General features: G+C 41.4%; 1 protein-coding gene across 4 annotated transcripts in view; it reads right to left on the bottom strand.

Annotated features, from left to right (window-relative positions):
- LOC143691860 (PALM2-AKAP2 fusion protein-like) overlaps positions 1-23221 on the bottom strand; it is a 107761-nt gene that overhangs the window by 15921 nt on the left and 68619 nt on the right. For all 4 annotated transcript variants that reach the window (XM_077171773.1, XM_077171774.1, XM_077171775.1 and 1 more), the window contains exon 2: positions 4150-6541. In XM_077171773.1, the coding sequence (XP_077027888.1) occupies positions 4150-6541 (2392 nt within the window). The remainder of the gene's footprint in view (positions 1-4149; positions 6542-23221) is intronic.

Raw genomic sequence — 23221 nt, 5'->3', positions numbered from 1 at the left:
ATTAAAAATTTTGCAACGACCACAGAATATCTTGCCCTAAGTTTCTGCTCCTCTTCCCATTACACAAAAAGTATCTTCAGGCTTTGGCTGAACCTGGGAAGCTTCCTAAACATAGGTCTTTATTAGAGAAAAATTGAATTGGAAAATGGTTTTGAAGCTGAAGTGGTTTCTCTGACAGAGGCTTAAGCTCCACAGCTGCCACTCAGGGTAAGAAAGTAGAGAGAAGAAAGAAAAGGACAGCACATACATATCCCTCACAGTTACTGACAATTTAGAGGTATCTGACTGCTTGTGTGTCTGAGCTGCAACTTCCCCACTAAGCTTACAACACCCACTGAAGTTCTCTCATTTAGTTCATCAGCTGAGGGCAATAGAAGATGAGCATGGGGGGCAGTTCTCCTTGATGCCTGTGCAAGTGTTTGAGTGCCTGCACCCAACCACAATGTGCCTTATGCCTCACCTGGCAATACTTTAGTGACAAGCACCAAAAAGGCAGATGTGGCAGCTTCCCAAAGTACCTCTCAGGCATGATTTCTCTGCTAGGTACTCCCCATCTCTCAGCCTGAGACAGCAGATATTGACAAAGGGTTTGGCTCCAGATGAAAAGCCTTCACTGAACCAAAACCTCCCCTGTAGTGATTCTCACACCTCCTTTTGAGGAACAGGACTACTCAGAGTCAGGCACTACAGGAACTTAGATATAAGTCCTACATAGTCAAAGTTACTTCTAATAAAAGGAATAACAAAAACCATGGGAATTACATAACCATGCTTATGCTGGATTCATCTCATGTCACACGCTCATCATCCTGCTCAAATAAACTATCAGACAGCCCCTCTCCTCTGCCCAGGAGAGATGCTGTATCACCTGCACGTTGTTGGAGGAAACCACTGTCTTGCTGTGCAGCTGCTCACACCATGCCAAGTGCAGCAGGAGCTCCAGCAAAACAACACAGGAGACATTCAGTTTTAAATAGTGCTCCAGAAATATTTTGGGATCCAGGGTGACTACCCATACATCAATACTCTGGCACTTTGGTCTTTCTTGAGTCTCCTCATGCAGAAAACCCAACTTTTCTGGGAAAAATTCACATAGGCTCTTCATCTTCACCTTTCCAGGAGTGCCCTGGAGAAGAGTGTACACATTCCACTGAAATTACTCTGCGTCTCAATTCAGTGGTCTGAGATTGGTTAAAAGGTTGTTTCAAAGCATCAACAAACAATTTTAAAGGATAATTGTTAGCAGTACAGAAGTTTATTACTAAAAGACCTTTTGGATTGTGCTGAGTGATTGGCAGACAAACTGAGTGTTACCATCAGTTCTATGAAGTTGCATGTCAGGGTGAGTAAAGCCAGACTGTTTGCTATCTAAAGTAATTAGCGGTTATTGCACAAATGCACCTACATGAACTGTGTTAATCTGCCACACTCTTCAGTTAAATTACACTGCAGTTCACTGCAGTCCCTTTTCATGGTTTGTCTTTCTGTTACCTATGTCAGTACCCACCCAGTTCAAAGCAGAGAAGGGGAGCAGCAGTAATAAGTAGTCAGGGAACACCAAGAGTCCTAAAAAAGCTACTCTGCCCAGACCACCACCAAAATACAGCCTGATTTTTAGGCCATTGCTAATTAAGTTTATTATTATGCCTTCTCAAAACAGTAAGTATGCACTTCCACACTTAAGGATTAGAAACAGATTTTTCAAATTTATACTTGACCCCTTAATCCCTTCCTGCTGAGGTATCCTGATGTTAGTGCCAGTTCTTTCCTTGGAAAAGGCAATTTGCTGACAGATATACCTCTGTTTCTTTTTTGTTATTATCATCAGTAGTAGAATTGCTATTATTTTTCTTTGTGAAACTAGATATACATACTACAGTACCAGACCTATTCTACAGCATATTTCTTACTGGCCCCAGCAGAAGCAGGTTTTCTTTTCTGATGCGTGTGTCACCTCTGCTCTGTCTATCCTAACAGCCTGATGTTTGTGACTCTGCTAAATTATATTTTGACTTTTTTCACAAATATTGAAAAGATCCTGTAACTTTAAAAGGGAAGTTGCTGCAATCTCGCAAGAGATTACATGGTATTCCTCCACCCTATTTCTAAGGATGCCTGCTGGTGTTAACAGCAATACAGCTGGCTAAAGGGACAGCAAGGAGGAGATGAACTTTATGAGAGGTGAGGTTTATACACCTTCCAATGCTAAGGGTCCTGCAGCTGAGAGCTATGCTGAGCACATCTGCAGGTGAGAGCTATGCTGAGCACATCTGCTGTTCAGGAAGCACTAAAAGTAGAAGAACTAAGAAGAACTTTGCCAATGTTCTTTGTGGGTTTTTTTGATAAATGATAGTCTTAAACACTGACACATATTCATCTTTTCCTAGAAATTATTTCTTTGCCTTGTCATCGGCTGCAAATTGCAGTAGCTTGAGTCATCGGCTAAGAGATCCCAATTTTCTTTCTTGAACATATGGCAGTTGGACATTTAAAGGAAACTGTCTGGAATGATTCATTATAAACAGAAGTTTATAATTTTCTCTAGAATGCAATTTACGACAAACATTTTTACAGACAAAAAGTAAATGCCTTGTTGTGTAGAGAAAGCAGAAGTACGTTGTTTTCCCAGAAGCTCTGTTAAAACAAGCATTAGTGTCAGCAGCCCATCCAACATCACTTCTGAGTAAAATACAATCATTATCTACCCCATTTTGAGCACTTTCACTACAGATGACGCTGTTTTTGAACACAGTCATGAGCACACCTTATGAAACAAGTCCTCCTAACTGAAGTCTGTAGTGCCCTGTATCTCATGTCTTGTCAGATATTTCTCAGAACACCTCAGATTAGAGAGGATCCTTATGGAAAATGCTATACTAGGAGTTATACCAATAGCACTTCAAAGAAAAGGCTGGTATTTGCTACATTTCTCAGAACACCTCAGATTAGAGAGGATCCTTATGGAAAATGCTATACTAGGAGTTATACCAATAGCACTTCAAAAAAAAGACTGGTATTTGCTACATTTTTTCAAAAAAATACATGTTAAGATCATTCTCTTTGCAGAAGAAACTAAATTAAGTATTCTCTATTTATGTGCTCCATAAAACTCCAAGTTCACAATCATACTGAATAATGGGCTAAATCTACTTCTGATTCAAACTTACCATGACTTTCAAAAGAAAATTACTACCACTGACTGGTATTTACACCAGTGGAAATAAAGACAGCACTTAAGTACTTTTGGTAGAATCAATACTTTTTCACAATGACCACTGTTAATAAACCCTACAGGCACTTGCAAAGCATATGCAGGTATATGCTTAATAAAAATCACTACACAGAAATAGTGTGTTTCTGGGGTTTTTTTAAAATGTATTTTTTTCTGTATTATATTTAGAAGGCATCAGTGTTTGACATTATTTCTTGAGAAGGGGAATGGAGAGACAGATATGCTGTAATTGCTGTGAATGTCAGAAAAAGAATGCAGAAACTGATTGGTCAAGAGGACTTCCACTGAATCTATTGAACTATTTGTTTGTGTTGCTTGTTTAATTCAGTAGTGAATAACACCAGCTAAAATACACAGCAACTCATAACTCTGGATATAATTTTACAAGACGAAGCTCATTAAGACCAAGATCTCAAAACAGAAAGCAAAACACAGAGAAAAAGATATCTAATTCATACCCCAAAATCTGCACATCTCCACTTATTCTGCACTTCCCTAATGGCGTGCAAGAGAACAGGAAACCTATTAAGCACAGTCTTGGATGTTTGTCTTTCAAACAGCCACACAGCTGTAAAAACTGCTGCTGTGCTTCCTTGAAATGATCCTAAATTTCAGTGGGTGGTCTGAGCAGCACAGTGATGGACACGTCATGCTACCATGTGGCAATGGGTGAATACAGAACAGGGTTTAGTAAGGATGATCAGCATCTCTGCACTGTATTTGTGAAAACCCAGAACCTTCTGCAGGTGTGCTCACAGCCAGAAAATTAAGCTGTCCCATGCAGTTTCCAGGCAGGTGAAGTCATCTGCCCTCCCATCCCTGCAAAACAGTATTTTCATTAAAAAATTACATAAAACTAAACCATACCTGACCCTTCAGTCACGTTTCACTTCTGCTCTGACACTTTGAGCTCTTACCTGGTGCAGTTTTGTAAGACACGGTTCTGGTGGGCATGGGTGGTGCACTCTTTGTAACAGGGCTTGGTGCCATTTGCAAACCCTGCCGCTGCCTCTTCAGCTCCTCTTCTCGTTCCTGGGCAGCTCTGATCTCTTCTTCAATCATGGACAAAGTCCGCTGTTTCCTTGACCGCAACTTGAAAGGGCCCACAGTCACTTCAGGCTCCTGTGTGGCCAGGATGGAGGCAGTGCTCCGAAGCTCTGCTGCCTCTGAATACTTGCTGAAATAGCTGACTTCATGCCTGTTTTCTTCCACAAGAAATGGCTGGCTGGCTGAGTACATGGGTGACTGCTGCAAACTCTTCCCTTCCCTGAGTCCTGAGTCTTCCTCTTTTGAAGTCTTTGGTATGGTGTCCCTTTTCTCTTGAACTGGTGAAGACACCTGGGGTGGCTCAAACGTTGGGTTTTGATGCTCCTTGGAGGCTGGACCTGGCCCAGTGCTGGCTGGCTGCTCTTTGGCTGAGGCCTCTTTCTCTGCTGGGATTCCTTCTTCCTTTGGGTTTCCTTTCTCCACCTGCTCAGCTATGGCTTGTTGGATGGCGTTTTGAACTAGCAGGCCAGCCTGGTAGTCCAGCTGGTCATCCATCAGCATGGAATCTGCCAAGGCAGAGGAGGGTGAATCACAGCCTGGGTCACTGAAAGACTTGGAGATGCCTTCAGCCCTGCACTCTGCTGGAGTTTCAGCCTGTGGGGTCTGCGGCAGAGAGAAATCCGCTAGAGAGCTTTCCTGCAGGGCGCTCATGGTCTCATTGGAGGCACCGCTGTCACTTACGTTATCCATGCTGAAGTCATTGGAAAGGGTCTCCAAGACCGTGGTATCCTGAGACCTGACAGACAAGTCATCCAAACCGGAGTCAAGCTCCTCTGGCGGCGAAGAGGCGCTTCCTGACTTTGGGAAGTGATCTAGAATTCCCTGTCCATCGTCCTTGACCATTGTGAAGACTGCCCTTGCACTCATGAATTCTCCATCCTCTGCCCACAGTTTTGAGGCTGGTCCAGCTCTGGGGCTATCACTGCAAGGTAAGTCTCGTGCTGTGTCAGCTGTGGTATTCTGAGTGCTTTTGTCATCTTCTGAGCTACAGGAGACCTTCTGTGCTTTGACGACCGTGGCGTTGTTACCCTCAAGCTGTCCAGTTTGCCCACACACTGAAACGGGTCTTGTCACGGACGACATCGGCCTGTCCACATATGGAGAATTGAGGCTTTTGTAGAAGGGTTTGACAGAGAACATTTTGGGTGTTACTGACCGCCTTGGTGGGGCCTGACCCTGAGATGGACCTGAATTCTCCATCAGCTGGAACTGCTTCCTGGCAGCTGAGAAGTCAATTTGCTCTGTGACAATATCTTCTTTCTTGATATTGACAGGCTCTGGGGATACAGAGGAGCAGCTGACCTGTTTGGGGGATGTTGGTGCTGCACCTTGCTGCTGCTGCCTCTCCTTACGTTCCTTGTACTTCTTGTGAGACTCCAGATGCTCTTCATCCAGTTGATCCTCCAGGGGCTTCTCCTGAGGAGGGTTCCACCATTTGGCAGCAATGTTGGGGTTCTTCTTGACAGCCTGGCTTTTAATGAGTTCCCTTCTTTCTTTTTCAAGTTCGATCATTTCCTCTGATGGTCTCACTTTGCGGACTCTGTATTTTTCTTTCTCTTCCTCATCTTCAAAGAGCTTTGAGGGCTTTTTATCTTCATGGAAGGCTCGCAGTTCAAACTTTGCTTCTTTCTTAAGGGTTGTAAGAGTTGTCTCTCCATCCTTAGAGGATCTTCTGGAACTGTTGGAAGAAGTGGGACTTCCTGGCACCTTCAGACTCTCCTTAGTGTCTTCTTTCAGACCACCCACGGAATGGCCATTGGATTTCAGATTCTCATCTGTTATATTAGCTTCACATGTCTCAACCTCCAAGGATACCTGCTTGTCTGCTACATTTTCTTCCCTTTCACTAGATACTGACTCTTTATTGACATTAGCAGATGCTCCTGAACCATCCATAACGGAGACTGCACTTGGTTCAGGGGAGGATGTCCCATTAAATGTACTGTCTGCAGCAGAATCGCAACAATTTGCCTCCAGCACTTCATCTAGGTATCTGATCTCTTTAGCAACTTCACTGTCCAGAGATTCATGCCTGTCCCTAAGTCCATTTCGGCTGGAAGCAGGCGAAAAGAAGTGGGTTGGATTGTCTGTGGGATGTGGTGAAGCCACTGTGGTGATGCTTTTATGTTCAGAAACTGGAACTTCAATTTCCATTTTCTCTTCCTTTGTAGCAAGCACAGTAGATGGCTCCAAGAAATTGGCACAGTTTTGGTCTCTGTTTTTTCTTAACCTGATGTCATCCTCAGGGATTCTGGAAGATTTCTAAAATAAAAGAGAGAAAAATTATGAAGTCTTAAAAAATGAACACCTAATTTTTTGCAGAGCAAACACCATCTGGAAAACAAATCCTAGCACTTCTTAAAGTTGAGATTAAAGCATTCCCTCAGAGCATGGGAAAGCAAGGCAAGCCATTAACACAAAAAGTAGGGAGTTACCTTACCATAAGCTGGAAAAGGTACTAAAACAACAACAAACTTTCATTTAAGAATCTCCCACTTGCTTACCATCCTCACTTTGTCATTATTTCATGCCTGTGTCTTGGTCTGTGACTAGGAATAAACTTTGAATTTCTAAGTTAACAGTAACTTGGCAGTTTAGATTCCTCAATGATTTGCACATGCAGTACACAACGCCTATCATCTTGGTACTCCAAAAATGCTTTCCACGCCTAAGTGAAATCTCATAATGCTTCTACTGATGAAAAGTATTACTGCCTGTGCTTTGCAGAAACGATACTCATATGCTGAAAGAGTTGGTCACTCACACCAGGTTAGGAAAAATGATGTGGCAATGGTAGGGAATGTTCAATTCTCAATGCTCAATCCTGGTCATAAAACATGGAGCAGAATTACATGGTGCTGGAAAGACATGGGGTCTTCCTCCATCCCACATGGAAACCTACACACAATTGCACTTGGGAGACAGGAAGCATCTGTAACTCCCATAGCATGAAAAACACCACAAAGAGCATGACAGGGACCATAGTCATGGTATCCTCCCTTCCACTTTGATCTGTAGTGCAGATCTACTGGATTCATGTTTCTCCCTGATGTGTTGCCTCTGGTCACAAGCTTATTGACATAAATACTATTTATGCTCATATATAGGCAAATTTTACTGGTCAAGAAGCCTAATGAACTTATTGAGAGTAAAGTCTGAAGGAACTTCTGATTAAGTTGGTAACACGTCAATTAACTTCTCAATAATTCTATACTGCTAAAAGGCAAAACCAATCCACAACACCAAAACTAAAGAGGACATTTTAAACATGGTTCTTTAAAAAGCACTTGCTAACTTCCTAAATAATGAAAACCAAAAGTGATACATTATTCCCTTTGACTCACATTTTAAAAGAGAAAGGCAGTATCTGAGCTCTCTGCCTGCTTTGCACATGTGTTTCTATGTGTGAGGCGTTGACTTTGAAAGCAAATGGCACTGATCAAACCCTGTGAACTCAGTGGCCACCAACAAGAGCACCATTGTCAGGTAGTCACCCCTGCCTTGCTGTCCCTTATCCAGCATGCTATTAACACACACCACAGCAGAAGATGATGAACAAGGAGCACAATGGCACTTATCAGTGACCTGAACAATCATATTGTCACTGGATTTATACTGGCAGCCAAATGCATTTGACACACCTTAATGAATTACAGCCAGTCACCCAGAAGAGCTCTTTCTAAAAACACTCTGAAAAGCTTTCTGTCTAATTACATAGTTGTACACAGTTGAAGACAATGCAGGCTTCAGCCATCAGATACTTTCTTCCTAACTGTGCTTAAACACCAGAGGAAAAAAATCTTTAAAAACAAACAACCTGCTTTTGTCTACATATTTTACTTGACAAACTTCAAACTGGTTTTACTTGCTTCACTTCTTCACTTTCTGTTGAACTTAGAAATATTCCAGCTGAAGTTCACAGCAGTTCTTTTCTTAAAGGATATTGCATTTTTTATCATTTAAATATTGAAATGTGGTCAGTTTCTTCTTTAGTCCTGTTAATGATATATTCAAGAAATCAGATGCTCTGCAAACAAATATAAAGCATAAAAAGTGCTTACTCTGTACAGTAGGCACAGATGGAATGAAAGAATCATAGATAACAGCTTCTTTTAAAATGAAAGGGTATTGCTCTTGATTTGCTCGCAGAGCTCCATGTACACAACAGGTACTCAGGTGACAGGATTTAAGACTGCAATACCTTTTTGATATTTGGGGTTACATCTTCCCTGCTCGACTTGCTGGTGCAAAAATGAGTATGGTGGCCCCTAGAGCAGTCTGTGCAAAGTCCAGGACTGATGGCTGTCCCCTTTCACACAAACCATGGGTATGAAATTATGCTCCCACTAATATTTGCTTATAATCTGATAGATCAAAGCCACTAGTGACATTGGTAGCTAACTACGTCCTCTTTAGCTTCAAAATCATATCCTGAATGGACAGAAAATCAGTTAATGAAGATGTGTTCTCCTGCCACCAAAACACATCTCCTTGCAGAGCTGAAGGAGCTCTTGCTCCTGTGCTTCTTGTACCTGCACACCATGGAGCTGGAAATATACCTGATTGTCCCAGAGACTGCATTCACTGAAGCAGGTCTGTTTCCACCTCTGCGCTGTGTGAACCACTCCAGTTCACATAATATTTGGATATTCAAGTTCGGTAAGAGAACCACAGGTAGTTTTTTGCCTAAACCTCTTAGCAAGTAAGAGCCCACCCTCTCACCACAGCTGCAATCCATAACTCACAATTAAGGCACATGCATGTAACAGCCTAATCAGGACGTGCACTTGTGACAGCATGTAATTCTGGAAGTGCATGTTGTCTATGCAATTAGTGTGGGACAGGTAATTATGTAGCAAAATAGACAATTATGCAGTAAAACCTACGAGAAAACACTGCTTCTTATTGGAGGAGCCTTTCTGGCGAGGACTCCAAGCATGGCAGAGGAGCCAGTGAGGATTGCTAGGAGAGGAAAAAAAATACACTCAAAGGAACCACCCATTTATTTTCCTCAAAACATTCTGCCAGAACCTGGGGACAACTTTGTGAGGTTGTGGCAATAAAAATTATGCTCCAGACACTCCTGCGGGGAGCAGAAATCAATCTACTGATGTATTACTTGAAGAAGAGAACTGAGATAGCTAAGGACAGAAGCAGATGGCAAAACAAAGCTTTTCAAGACAGTCCAGGCCACAGCACCTGCCCAGGTCAACTGAATGGGTGCAGGAAATGGCACATGTTGGGACGAGCCACCATGGGTGGGAGGAGGAGGGCAGTGGGGTACACACAGACCCCCATGCCTCAGCTGCTTGGTGGAAGGAGGAGAGCTTTCCAGGGAGCTGCTTTTGCTCCTCACTGATAAGCCTGCATCAGCAGCTTTGTATTTGCCACCTACAGGGAGAAGGCTTTTCAAAGCCTGCACCATTACAAAGACCTGTGAATGGGAAAAGGGCTGCATTCAAACCTAATGGTAGTCAGTCACAAGGCATTCACAGTGATGCCCTTAAACTACTCATCTAGACCCAGATTTTCCAGAAGTTGCTGCTACATTTACACTGTCTCTGAATGTGTGTTCATTTTTGTCTAAGTCAAGATGCAACAGGGCAATTAGTGTCACTTCTACAATGCTGCTGCACTTTAGTAAACTATAGTTATTAGCAGCTTAGAAAATTATTAGCATATTTTCTCTTTGGCTGAATTCTTCATCTACAAAAGTGCAAGTGTTTGGGCAATCAGCTCTTTTAGAAGGAATAAAATGTGGGTGTGCTACTAGCAGGACCCAACCAACGTGCTGCCAGTGCCTTTCTTTGTTTGATGCAACAAAAAATGCCTACAGAAACAAGTGGGAGGAAATCCTTCCGAGTCAGATCAACATTCTTCTGAAGCATCAGTAGCGGTGGTGGGAAGGGAAAGGAAAGGATCAAACAACTAAGAAGTTTCATGGTTTAAGAAAATCTGGAAGTTTCCTCATTGTGGGCTTTTACAATCACTCCAGCCAAGTTTCAAGACAGCTTTTGATGCTTTTGGTCTCCTGGCTTTGTTAGCACTATCAACCTTCCATTTCTTTGGCTTTCATATTCTTTTGGAGATGTCCTGTACTTCATTTGCTCCTCCTCCCCCTGCTTCAGCATTAAACCAGTGTTTTGTTCAACCCTTTCCACTCTTCTCTTCAATCTGACCATCAGGCCCACCATACATCAAGCAGTTTTAGTAGCAAAACCTTATTTGCGATGGTTTACTGGCTAATCCATACCATCCTTGCTGATGTCAGTCATCTTCTCTCCCTTCACCTACTGTCTTGGCCAGCCTCTCTGATTGTCTTATTTGCAATTAAGAAGGAAGCAAATGATGGATTTGTTAGGAGATTGACTCTGGCAAACCTTCAAGGGAGCAGCTGCTTTCATTCACCTCACCCTTTTGAAGAACACAGTCACCACCTGCATAACAGATGGAGCCAATCCCAAACACTGCAAAGACACAGAAGTCAGCTGAACCTCTGTGGTTCCAGACAGACACCCTGTCCAGAGACAAAACTCCTAGCCAGCAGAGGTATTGCCCCATGCTTGCTAGCAACAGTAAGTCTTTGCAGAACTCATTTTCTTTAAGACCCCAAGTGTTGCACTTCATAATGAACCAGAAAAGCAACAAAAGTTGTAAAAGGTGATAGCATCTATCCCTCACAGCCCATGTCCCCTACCACACAACAGGTGCTCAGACAGGTGCCACCATCCTACCCCATCCCAGGTGGGACTGGCAGCCCAAACCGCTGTGGCAGCTCCTGTCTCACAATGGCTCCTGCACTCCCTCCCTCCCTCTCTCAGCAGGCAGCTGCCACCCCATCTAAGTCCAAATATGTGGTGAACCCCCCTTGGCACAGGAGGGAGAAGAATGTGACAGAGGGAGCCTTTGCACAAAGCAGTCTAAAGAAATGGGCCAAACATCTGTGTTTTAGAAACTACCTATTTGGGTGAGCTAAGAGAAAGCAGTAGCAGGAAAAAAAGTTCAAAAAGATCCTAGTAATGGAGGGGAGAAGGGGTGAAGATGATGATGTGGAACTCAAGGAAAGAAAGTGTTTCTACTCACATTACTTACAGAAAATATACATTTTGATTAAAAAAAAAAACAAAGCACAAAAAAAAAATCCCAAATCCAAACCCTAAGTGTTGTCTTCTTGCTTCCATGCAAAAAGGCCTTCCTTTTTCATACACTCTTTTATACTGACATCTAAAGATTCTTAAACTACTAAGGGAAATGTTGCACAAAAAATTTAGAAGTTTTCTCTTAATAAAATAAAATTCAATTTTCAGGAAAAAACCCAACCCAACAAAACCCCTCAAATCCTGTGGCCAGATTTTGAATTTAAGACATGTCAGGCACACACTGACACTACCTCGAATAGTTCCATTCACAACCCTACTTGCACCCAAAAAGCAAAACCTGGCCTGTTCCTCTCACAGTGCATTATACAGTGTCTTCAATACAAAGACTGAAACAATATCTGCTTTCTAAAATGTTTTAGTGTTGAGTGTTACAGTGACATTCTCTTCAAGCAGCTCTCCACGCTCTTCTGTGACTTTTCTGAGGCAGCCAGACAGGACAATATTTTCTTTGTGAAATGCTGGTTTGTCTCCTAAACACTTCAGAAATCACAAGAGTACATTAAAATGCAACAAAAATCAATGCAACTTTGTATTATCTCCTCCTAAGAACCAGTGTAAGGAGCTCTTTTGGACTACAGACAGTGATAAGTGATGTGGGGATAGAGTGCCAAACAAAGTGCTTATTTGGAGAGCTTGCTGTGTGACTTTTTTACATGGTTTTCCTATTTCCTTTCTTCATGGTTTAGCAAAGAAGTTGTGATTGCGTTCATTCAGAAAACACGTGAAAGGCTTTGCAATATTCTTTTGGAAATATCCATCTGAGCCACAGGCTTCAACTTCCCCATGTGATACACTGTAAAGCTCTTTTATCAAATCAAACTCCAATCTTCTTTTGCTGCTGTAATAAATTAAAGAGGGATAAAAGTGGCCCAACAATTATCACTACTTTAATGATTAACATATATTGTATGACAGGATATTTTAATGATGAGGACACAGTCGCTTGATACTGTATTTTTCCATATGTGCCTCTGTAGCTACAGTATTTTTTTGTGTCCTCAATTGCAAATAGGTGAATTTTTTTCCTGGGTAAGTTAGGATCCAAATTTGTAATAAACCTTACTATCTCCTGCTAATGCCAGGGTACATAAATTGAAGAGGTACTCTACTGGTAGGAAACCAGGTGATCTTGCATGCCAGTTATTTTCTCTTGCTTCCTAAAAACACAGATCTGGTCTCTCCATGAAAAATTTTCAACCCTAATAACTAGATTTCAACCAGTGCTACAGCAGTAAGAAAATCAAGTATCTTCCTTCTTTAATGCTTGTGCAGCTATTGTAAAAAAGCAACAATAAAATGCTGAGTTCTTTTTACAAAATATTTTAATTCAGCAAAGAACTGAAACTGCACAAAGCACCTATATGGATAAAGTGATTTATACAGAAATTAATATTTAGAAACAAAAGGCTGCTAACTGCTGAGTGAAAAGAAATATCACCTCTGATTAAGAAAAAACAATGCAGAGTTTATTAGAGCATGATGGTTACACAGCTGGTAGTATGGAAAGCAACATATATTCAAGTGGTGTAGACGCAGATACTACTCTGTGTGGAGCTGGTTAGCTTTGCTATGAAAGCTCTGTTCAATTTTACATAATCAAGATGGAAATCTGAAATTACAGGAATCTGTGATTATACTCTCATAAAGAAAGTGCAGCACTGTTTGGTACTGCCACACTCCACATTCACACCACATTTTCAATCAGTTGCACATAGGTAGAACCAGGAGCTTGAAGGATCCAAGAGATCAGTAAATTGGCAATGATTTCAGGTACCAGAACCTGCAATCAAAAGGCCATTCTCCTGTTCTCTGCACTGTTGGCTTCTTGTAATGTAGGTCAGCCTGAAAGTGCAGCTGAATTAGAGCAGTAAATGCATGCAAAAGAATGCATTTCATGCAGAAAAATATGGTTTTATCATCACTCTCATCAGTTCAAATCACACTTCTGATGCTCCTTTCACCTGCAAAATTATTTTCACCTCAAATTAAAATACACCAGTAGGTATTATTATTTCTCATGCTGCTTCATTCAGTTCCCTAGGACAGAAAGGACAGCACGCTCTCTGTGCAGGCATGGGAAACAAACCAATGCCACTGAGGGACAGCACTGGACTAAAGGTCAATACAAACCACGTTAACGTGTTAATCAAGCGCACCACCACAGATGGTTAGTACTTTTTAACTTTGTTACACATTTTTCCTAAGGCTTATTTTTCCGTGGCTTGCGTCCAAAATCTGCTTTTGCTGAAACAAGATTGAATTCCAACAGCTGGGATACTTGATTTAAAGAGGTTGTAGTGTTAAGTCACTTAAATTGGTAAATATGGTCTTGTGAAGCAGCCTCCAATGCTGCCTAAGGAAGCACAATGGTCTGCTGGAGAAATAAAGAGCATCCCATCCAACTAACACATAAGGAACATGGCACATTTCGAAAACTGCCCACACTTGGCGGGCAATTCAATGAATGATAAAATCCTTAAGGAACAGAAGGAGAATTTCTTCTTTACAGCTGAAGGTCACAGAATGAGGGCCTGTACCATTGCACTTACAGACACCGCTTGGCTAGGCTCCCCACTCAGCTGGTGCTGGTGGAGCTGAGCTAAGGGCTTGGCTGTTTAGTAGCACTCTCACACTCAGCCTCTGGTTTGATGTTAAATTAAAGAGGAGAAATCCCAGGTGAATAAGGGAAGAGAAATGTTCAGCTTAACAGAGAGCCTAATACTGATACTGAGTTGAGCAGAACATGACTTCTGAATGTATGGATGAAAAATCAGTTTCACAAAATGCTGCAGTTGAAATCTGCCCTGCACATGTCGGGGATGGAACAATTGCTCTGATAAAGCATGATCTAATCCCAGCGGGGAGGGGAAAGGACGCTAAACTAAGCCTTGCTCTTAATACTCTCTAACCCATCTAGATAATGTCAGCACAAGGAAAGAGTGACCTTTACGGTCGCTTGCACGAAAAAGGATAGAGACAAGGGGAAAATTCCTTAGTCTTTTCACCGGGGGGCACAGGGCTCCTGTTCCATCTAAAGAATGAATCTACAACTCTCCTATGTAAATGAGAGAGCTCGAAAAAAATACTGACACGTTAATAATTTTGGTGAATAAGAAAGGGACCTCCTGAGGAAGGAATTTGGGTTAGGCAGGGGCAGGAGGAAGGCAGTAAATGGAGACAAAAGGCCATGCAGTTCACTTGCTCTCTGAACAGGTATTATGGTTGCTAGGAAAACCTTCTTTAATATATATTAGGAACAGAGATAAACATGCCTTAAACAAACAAATAGGCTTTCTGAGGTGTATCAGTGTTAAAGTCTTCTGAGGATACAGTCTTTCAGTAGCTGGTACAATTCGGTAAATATTTCATAAATGGCAGCCTAACCTTTAATTTCTGAAAAAAGATACATGATCTCTATGCTGGAGTTCTTTGACCACTTACTTTCAAGGGCAATAGAGTAGGAATTGAATGCTTTAACTGAAACAACCACCTACAAACCTTTGCAAATAAAGACTAAGATTTTTCACTTTCAATTCTGTTTCACAAATGTTAACAGTTGGAGGTCATGCTGCTTTTAACTATTTTCTAAAGCCTAATTAATACTTGCTGTACTTCTGAAAGGCATGGCTGTTCAATACATATTGGAGTTTGACAAGACTGCTGCCACACAGGCTATGCTGGACTAATGGAACAAATTATGCTCAGAAATATAAGGCCAAACATCTGTTTCTCTGACAGCTGAAGAAGAAAGTTAAGAATTATCATTGATGTTTTGTCTTTATCAATAGGACTTGTTAGAGCTGCTCTCATCCATTAGATTAAGACTCATCACAGCAAAATCTCCTTAAATGAAGGTATGCCTACGTAACTGTGCTTGGTGCAGTGTGTCTCACCCAGCGGCAGCCTGCTCTGCCAGGAGCACAAAGAACAGTGAATGTTTATTCACTGCAAGCAGTGAGTCTTGGGAAGGTTACAGTCTGAGGTCTCAACCAGCCAGCAGGCTTAAGCACTCTGCAGACTGCTTTCTTCCCAATTTTTCAAGGAAATGGAATTGTTTTAAAGCTAGGAACCTCTAAAACGCTCTATTGTGAGAGAGCATGTAGCTGCTTGAAAAGGTCCCTATGTAGAATTAGCTCTACCCAAAATGTATTTTAGGCTGCTACCTCCAGACCCAGGCAAAAGCCTGTAACAGGAACATTATAAAAAGAACACTGAAATGATATGAATGAAGAGGATATCTAGCCTAGTACTAGCTCAAAAATCACATTATGTAAGTGAAGAGGGGGGGAAACATGATGGTGGTCCAAGGCTATAACTGAAGTCTGTGCCATTAGCTGTTACTCACACAAGTGGGAAGAGAAGCCATTTCCAACAAGAGCAGCACATCACCTCCCCTGCCTGAGTCGTGCTCCCCACTGTGTCACCATGCCCACTGTCCATCAGGGAACTACCACACAAAAATGCCTTCACTCTCAGTCCCTTTTACCAGAAACAGATCATGGAGAAAACAGCAACTGGAGATTTTATACAAGAGCCAAAACCTTGTAACTCTAGTGGAGTGCGGTTTGCAGGGCTCTCCCTCTAAGGGCATGCATGTAATTTAATTTTCTGCACAGGGCATGTAGAAAAATCCCCCTTCAAAGATACATATCAACAAAATGAAACTTGCTATCATTAAATGATGAATCCAATATAGCCAGGATGCTTGACTTTGACCTATCATTTCAGTGGACTTTGACACACCATTTCAACAAATATCCAGCAAACAAGTAATATTTAACAGTAAGTCAGACTACAGAGTCCACAAAACAGTTTTGCCAGTGAGAGGCCAAATGTGTACAGTCTGTAAAGAAGGAGGATGTTGCTAAATTCTCCACATGCCATTGCTGTTCCTAGGCTATAAATAGGACATACCATGTGAGTTTGGGGTTTTGAACAGTTAGCAACTTCATCTATGCTTTGCACAAAATTACGCACTTCAGTCATCTCACTATTCTCCTGCAGGAGAATATTTCATTGAAAGTGAGACTTGCACAGGCTGGTTTTTTTTGAATTCCTTGTTTGGGGAAAGTAGTTGAGAAATCCCTGAGACATCTCCTTTCAAGCACCTACCACTTCCTGTCCCTCTGCCCCTGCTTCCCTCCCCTCTTCCAAGCAAAAACTCATTACTCCTTCTTTTCCTGCTGAAAAGGACCGGATTAAAATGACCTACAGCACATTTGGACTATATTAGGATATTATTTGATTAAGGTGTTCATTACTTTCTCTTTGGGCACGTGGAGGAAAATGTTATTAACTGAACTGGTTATTCCAGCTCAAACTGCTCTGCTTTAAAATTCCTTCAGATTGCCAAGTTCCTCAGATGTGGGTTCTTTTCTACCTAATTACAGAAAATTAAAATAAACAGTGGTTAATTCATTTAATGTTAGCAAAATCTCTAAATACAACTAAACTGTCATATTAATAGTTGCTGTATTTCTCAGACAATTTGCTAGGAAATGCTTGCTTGGAGCCATTTTAAATGCTTGCTTGGAGCTTTTATAAGTCATAAAAAGGCTCGACATTAAACAGCAAGGAGCACCTCACATTTTTGTAGAAACACAAGTTTGACACATTCCAGATCAAATTGCTTTAGAGAGGGGGGAAGACCAGACATTCTCAAAAGAGTATTTGTTTACTAGCATATCACACAAGCAATAGCTTGGTTTTCAGTATTTTAACTGACTGCATGAGACTTCAGCTATGGAGTCTGTCTACCTAAAAGCCAAAGGCTAGTAGGAGACAGCAAGTCATCTTGGCTTTCAGATGCTTTCCCCTAAAATACCCTTCCTCATTTCTCAGGAGTTAAAGAATGTGCTATCCTGATGCATGCACAGAGATATCAACTAAGCGCCACAGCACACATCAAATGCCATAAAACCCAGGAATGCTGTTGCTGCTAAATGTGACTGCTCACAGTACTATGCTTAATTTCCTCCAGTGTTAAACAACTAAAAGATGAAGCTGAACAGACACTTGGAAAGCATCTTTATGAACTGAAATTTGCTTTAGTGTCAGGAAGAGTAATACACTCAACTAGAGAAATATACCCCTTCAGAGCAACTAAACACTGAAGCAAGAAGACTTTGCAAGTGCTGTCGGAAGAATATAGACACTGAATGTGCTGGGTGGTTCTCCTAGTTATCACATGCACAGGATATACAAAAGTATATTTTCTCCTGAGAATCAATATCCTCCTGTATTACGTCTAGTAGAAAGTTGTAAATTTCACTACTACAATGAACAAACCAGCTACAATTCAAAGAATTCCACAAGTATCACCTGGAAAAATGCTACTTTAAATACACCTCCCAATATAGAAAGATAAAGATTAAATTTGATAGATAATGTGTGGCAGGTCAGAAACCTTAGTTTGCCCTTTCTCTCTGCTTCTGTAAACTCTGAAGCAAACTACAAACGTGCTGTTTTCCATAAAGACCTTAGCTTTTTTTGGCTTGTTAAATCAAATTCCTTCCCCAGCTCATTACCGTACTGTGATGTCACAGGCTAAGGGAGACCTGGTTTAAAAAAAAAATAAGCCCATAACCTCAGTCTATTCACACAAAGAGAGTCTTGTAGAAAGGAAAATGCCAGCTCACACTTGGAAAGAGCACGACTTCACTTAAACTGTAATAGAGGCAGCCACCTCCTTGGAGATACTTTCAAAAGCACCGTGTTGGCAAGAGACATCTTTTCAGGTAGCATAAGCAGGAATTTACCGTTGTAGGTTTTTTGTGGGTAGGTTTGTTTGGGATTTTTCTTTTTTTTCTTGGTTTTTGGGGTTTTTTTTTTGTTGTTGTTTTAGTTAGTTTTTTGGTAGGGGGTTTGTTGTTGCTGTTTTTGGTTTTTTGGTTTGGTTGTTGGTTTTGGGGTTTTTTTCTTTTTTTTTTTAAATTTGGGTTTTGTTTTGGTTGTGGTTTTTTTTTTGGTGGGAGGGGGCAGGCTGGAAGGGGGCTGGCAGGGAGAGCCATAACTCAACAACACAGCATGTGGCTGGCTTAGTACTAAGAAACAGCAATTAAATGAAGGGCTGCTGTGAAAGACACAAGCTCCAAGTGGTAATTACCAGTAATTTTTACCTACCACAAAACAAAAAAAGAATTGACTATATTCTTTCCACAGGAGTGGCTGAAATGTTAATGGAAGCATCTATGCCACCTTTGGTAAGCAGTTTCAGAAGACTCAGGTCAGGGTAGAGGTGCACAGCTTGCATGGAAAGTACCAGCCATATGGAAAACAACTGGATACAAGGAATGTAAAAAAAATCCTCAAAACACAAACAAACAAAAAAACCCCCACCCAAATTTAGAAGGGTGAAGGAGAAAATAAGCAGAACTTTTTGAACAGCACCGTACCTGTTCATTACTGCTGCCTGTGGGCTAGTGACATTTGAGTACCCTTGGATTAAGTTTCCTGGAAGCTTGATAGTTTAAGGTAAAAACATGAGCTGTGCTGACCAGACATCCCCTGCAAAGGCCCTCTGTACTTTGGGTTAAAATGGCTTGAATTTAGGGTCACACATGATGCTAAAAATGACATATCTCAAGGAAATTTTACTCACTTGAGGAATTACATAAAACTTGCTTTCTTACTTCTAGGGCATCAGCAAAGGGAAGGCACAGCCATTCTTTACCAGCAATGATGAAAGTGACATTTTTGACAGGAGAACCCTTGAAGGCAGTGGTAGCTCATTTCACCAGATGCTCCACAACCTGCCTGAGCCACATTAAATGAGGCATGTCAAGCCTCTACATTTTTAAAATGGGTAGTAAGAAACTCTTTGTTATCTGTTAAATTATATCTATGAAAAGAGAATGTAAATAAGAGTCTCACCAGAATGGAAAAAAAACAAAAACAAAAACCAATAAAAAATGGCACTCAACATCCCTGTCCTGAGCGCTAAGAGTGGCTTTGGTGAACCTCAAGTGACAGGAAATATCGTGTGCCTTCATGTAACACTTCCCACACTGTCTGCACAGTAGAGGGATGGATATTTTAATGCACAGTTACAGATTTTACAATGTTAGTTATTTTATTCCCTTGGATTGTCCCAGAATTTTACCCTATGAAGAGGGATAAGTGTCCCACAGAGAAATACTCTTTTTAAATAAAGTGCAAACACTTAAAATGCAATTTCTATAGCTGATTACTGATTAAATATGACGTTTAGGTAACCTTGCCTCATCTGTGGTGGCTGTGCCTGTGGCTGTGCCTCATCTGTGGTCACTGAAGGAGCAGAAGGTCACCAGATATTTATCTTCTGTACTCGCCCTGACACCAGATGTCTAAAGCCCCACATGCCTGGGAGGTCACTGGAGGACAGAGCTGTAACTGGAGCACTCCCCAGGTGTGCAGGAGATGGAGCTCAAGACCCTTGTTTGATAGAGACTCATGGGAACTGTCCATTTGACATGCAAATGCTCAGTTTTCACTGAACCCTAACGGACTTGCACTATATAATTTTTCTTTTTTTTTTTTTAATGACCTGTTTCTCATATCAACTTTTGGAAAAGTTTTGGAAAATATCAGTTTTGGAAAATATATTGGGATATTGCAAGAATGAACAAGCTAAATGGTAATGACATGTGTCCAGTAGAGCAGTGTAGCTTAGTAGCAAAGGCAGCAGACACACCCTGCTAAACCCTTTTCTGCTATACCTGGCCTCAGATAAACCAACAAGGCTTTTCCCCTCAGGAACTCAGACTCACCATTGCCATCAACTTAAAGTAAGGTGGAGTTTCTCTTATTTTTTGTTGTTTGGGTTTTTTCCCCCTTAAAGCATCAGTCCCACCCAAAAGAACCCGAAGTTTATTTAAAAAAAAATAAAATTGTAGAGTTCTTGGTTAAAACAAAAAATTTGAACAGAAACTTGAAACAACTGAATGATCAAGAAACAAATAAGAATTAATAAACTAACTCAAAGTGGTCCAAGAATACTTTAAAATTATTCCTTTTAACTTCAGAATTATTTCTTTTAACTTCCTGAAGTGCAAAGACTCTTGACATATCTGAATTTTTAACCAACTCTTCTGCATGACTATAAGCAGTATGCCTCTGGGTCCTGTACATCATACCATACTGAAATGAAGTAAGTCTGCAAAGATTGAAATCTTTTTCTCTCCTAAAGATTCTGTACTGGTATCAGAGATCCGCTGAACAATCAGCCATTGTTATCTTCTAGAGACATAAAGGGCAAGATTACAAAAGGCAGAGTGCTAGCCTCAGTATGTGGGGAAAAAAGGACCCTTACAAAGTGATTTACCTGCTTCAGACCCTAATCTTCCAAATTTGCAGCATAAATGCACATTATATCCAAGGATTATGGGTTTCATGTCTAAATCTGCATGTATGTAATATAAGTGTAAGCAGGCAACTCCTATTTTTTTTTTCTGCAGATCTGAGGATCCTCAGACCTGCAGCACATGGAATCCTGGTGGTAAATGGCCATAAGACTGCTCTGTGCATGCCAAGAGGCCACCTGTGAAGGCAGGTGAGGTGTGTAAAGCAAGAGCTCAACCAGTAAAAAAAAATTATGTAGGTGGCACCATGTTCTCCACTAGGGCCTTCACTTTGGGAGGCTTCTTTAAGCTGAAACAGCCCTCCTCAGTGAACCTTCACAGTACACGATGAGGCACGGAGTGTCAGGCACAGCCTATGCTATGTTTCTGAGAGAGACCATCCCAGATTTCAGCAGGAGTTTTCAATTTATGGTTTTGGTTCAACACAAATTCTTTAAAAATGTGGCAGAAGCACTGATCTGCAGTGTTCTATCTCCTGATTAAGTAGTAACAAAATTACAGCATTCACAATCCCTTTCAGCTACCTCAGGCCACAGACGCTTATCAGCCCAAACACCTTCCCACACTGGAGGTAACTGCATGACTTGAACCACGAGGCTCATTGCTACAACCTTGTAAACAGCTAATTCTGCTCTTTTAACATATGGGAAAAGGGAGAAAAAGAAAAAAGGGGGGGGAGAAGGGCGGGGGGGGGAAGAAGTGTTCCTCTTTATGGAAAGTATACACAAGCTTAACATAAATAAACCAAACAAATCCTCTTGTGCATCCCTTTCCTGTTCAGGGAGTAAATACCCTACCTCACTTTCTGAGTCTGTTGGACTAGCATAGGATCCTTACATGACTATTAAATACAAGATGTGCAATTGCAGAAGAAAAAACAAGTATCAGAACTTTTCCCTTACCTCCTTCTGTATCAACATACCTCACTGGAGGAAGTGTGGTATGTCCTCTGTGTGACAGCAAAGCTGCCTGCATGTGAGGGAAGGTCTGATGGGCCCAGAGCCACCATATCGGCACATTATTTTTAAACTATAATCTCCACAGACATCTCTATCTGGGACTGTAAAATGAAGAGTGCCCCAGAAGCCTGTCTGCTTGAAGCAAAACTGGTGCTTAAGCCTACAACTGCTAGAGTTCACGAAACATTTTAATGATCTCCTTCTCATTTTTAATGCTTCCTCTAGAAATGTACTGTTACCAAACCAGTGGAGGATTAATTATGGGTGATGAACATTATGGATGGTGAACATCTGAGGGTATCCTGTGCAAGGGACCAGAGTAAAACAATAAAGATACAGGGCATTTGGTAAGGCTTTTAATGCCAGCCTGCCACTTGCTGGTTTGGTGCTTTTTCACTTTTAAACGAATTGCTCCATTCCCCAGACTTCTCTCCAGATAAAACATTTCAGACCTCACTGCATGGTCCAGCACGGTGAAGAGATGCAGGGAGCACATCTCATGAGAGGGAAGGCAGTTTCCTGAGCAGGTGCCCAGCAGATGCCAGCCTGAGCATGCTTGCTCCCAAGCTGATTTTCAATCTTTGGCAGAGACAGCTCATAGCAGCAAGGAAAGGCAGTTTGACAGAATTCCTTTTTGCAACAAAATCTTTTAAAAAAATAAATAGTTTTCTTGGATATTTCCTCATGTTTAAGGGGCTATTTGAAAACAAGCAATTACAAAGAATTTAATCTGGTGAGCAATCATAATTGTTCTTCCTCCTCCTTCCAAGGAAATCACACACTTTAAACCCAAAGGCCAGTTTTATTTATTTTATGAGTACAAATTGGCTCTGTCAGTTCAATTTCCCATGGTGCTGTAACCAGGCCTCCTTTTCTTAAAAAGAAGAACAGTATGAGACAACCAGTATGAGACAGAAATAAAAAGTTTCTGAGATAGGCGGTATGAACAACACGCTCACTGCTCAAACCTCTCCCTTCCAGAGAGTACCCCCCAACTGAAACTTGCATTTCAGATAAAGTCTTCACTGCTGCTGCAGCAGCAGGAGAATAACTGCTCAGTATGAATTACCCAAGGATGGCCACCAAAATAAATTCCAATAGGAAACTGTCACATTAAACCTTGATGGGAGAGCCGAGGGCTCTTACATTTCACTAGTGCTTTGCATTTTGCAGTGAGGAGGCGCAATGCAGTTGCTTTTTGCTGCTCACTTTCACAAGGGAAGGGGTCCAGTGCCAGGCTCTGATGCTGCTTACTGTCAGGGCCATGTCTTCTTATGACAGAAAAAGACTACAGCTTCTTTGGGAAAAAAATGCTCACACTGGCAATGTGTACTTGTACTTATGTGAATGTCTACTCACACTGGCTGCTGGGTTAGGTAACATAAGCAGGAAACCTTTAACCCCGGTGAAAACTAAGAGTTTGTGTTCAACCCAACCCAAAGAATACCTGGAGGCTCTCTCTCCATGCCATTTGGATTGAAATTT

The sequence above is a fragment of the Agelaius phoeniceus genome, chromosome Z (genome assembly GCF_051311805.1).
Source record: "Agelaius phoeniceus isolate bAgePho1 chromosome Z, bAgePho1.hap1, whole genome shotgun sequence".
NCBI lineage: Eukaryota > Metazoa > Chordata > Aves > Passeriformes > Icteridae > Agelaius > Agelaius phoeniceus.
The sequence above is the reverse complement of the archived record's forward strand: the minus strand, read 5'-3'. Positions and strand labels throughout refer to the sequence as shown.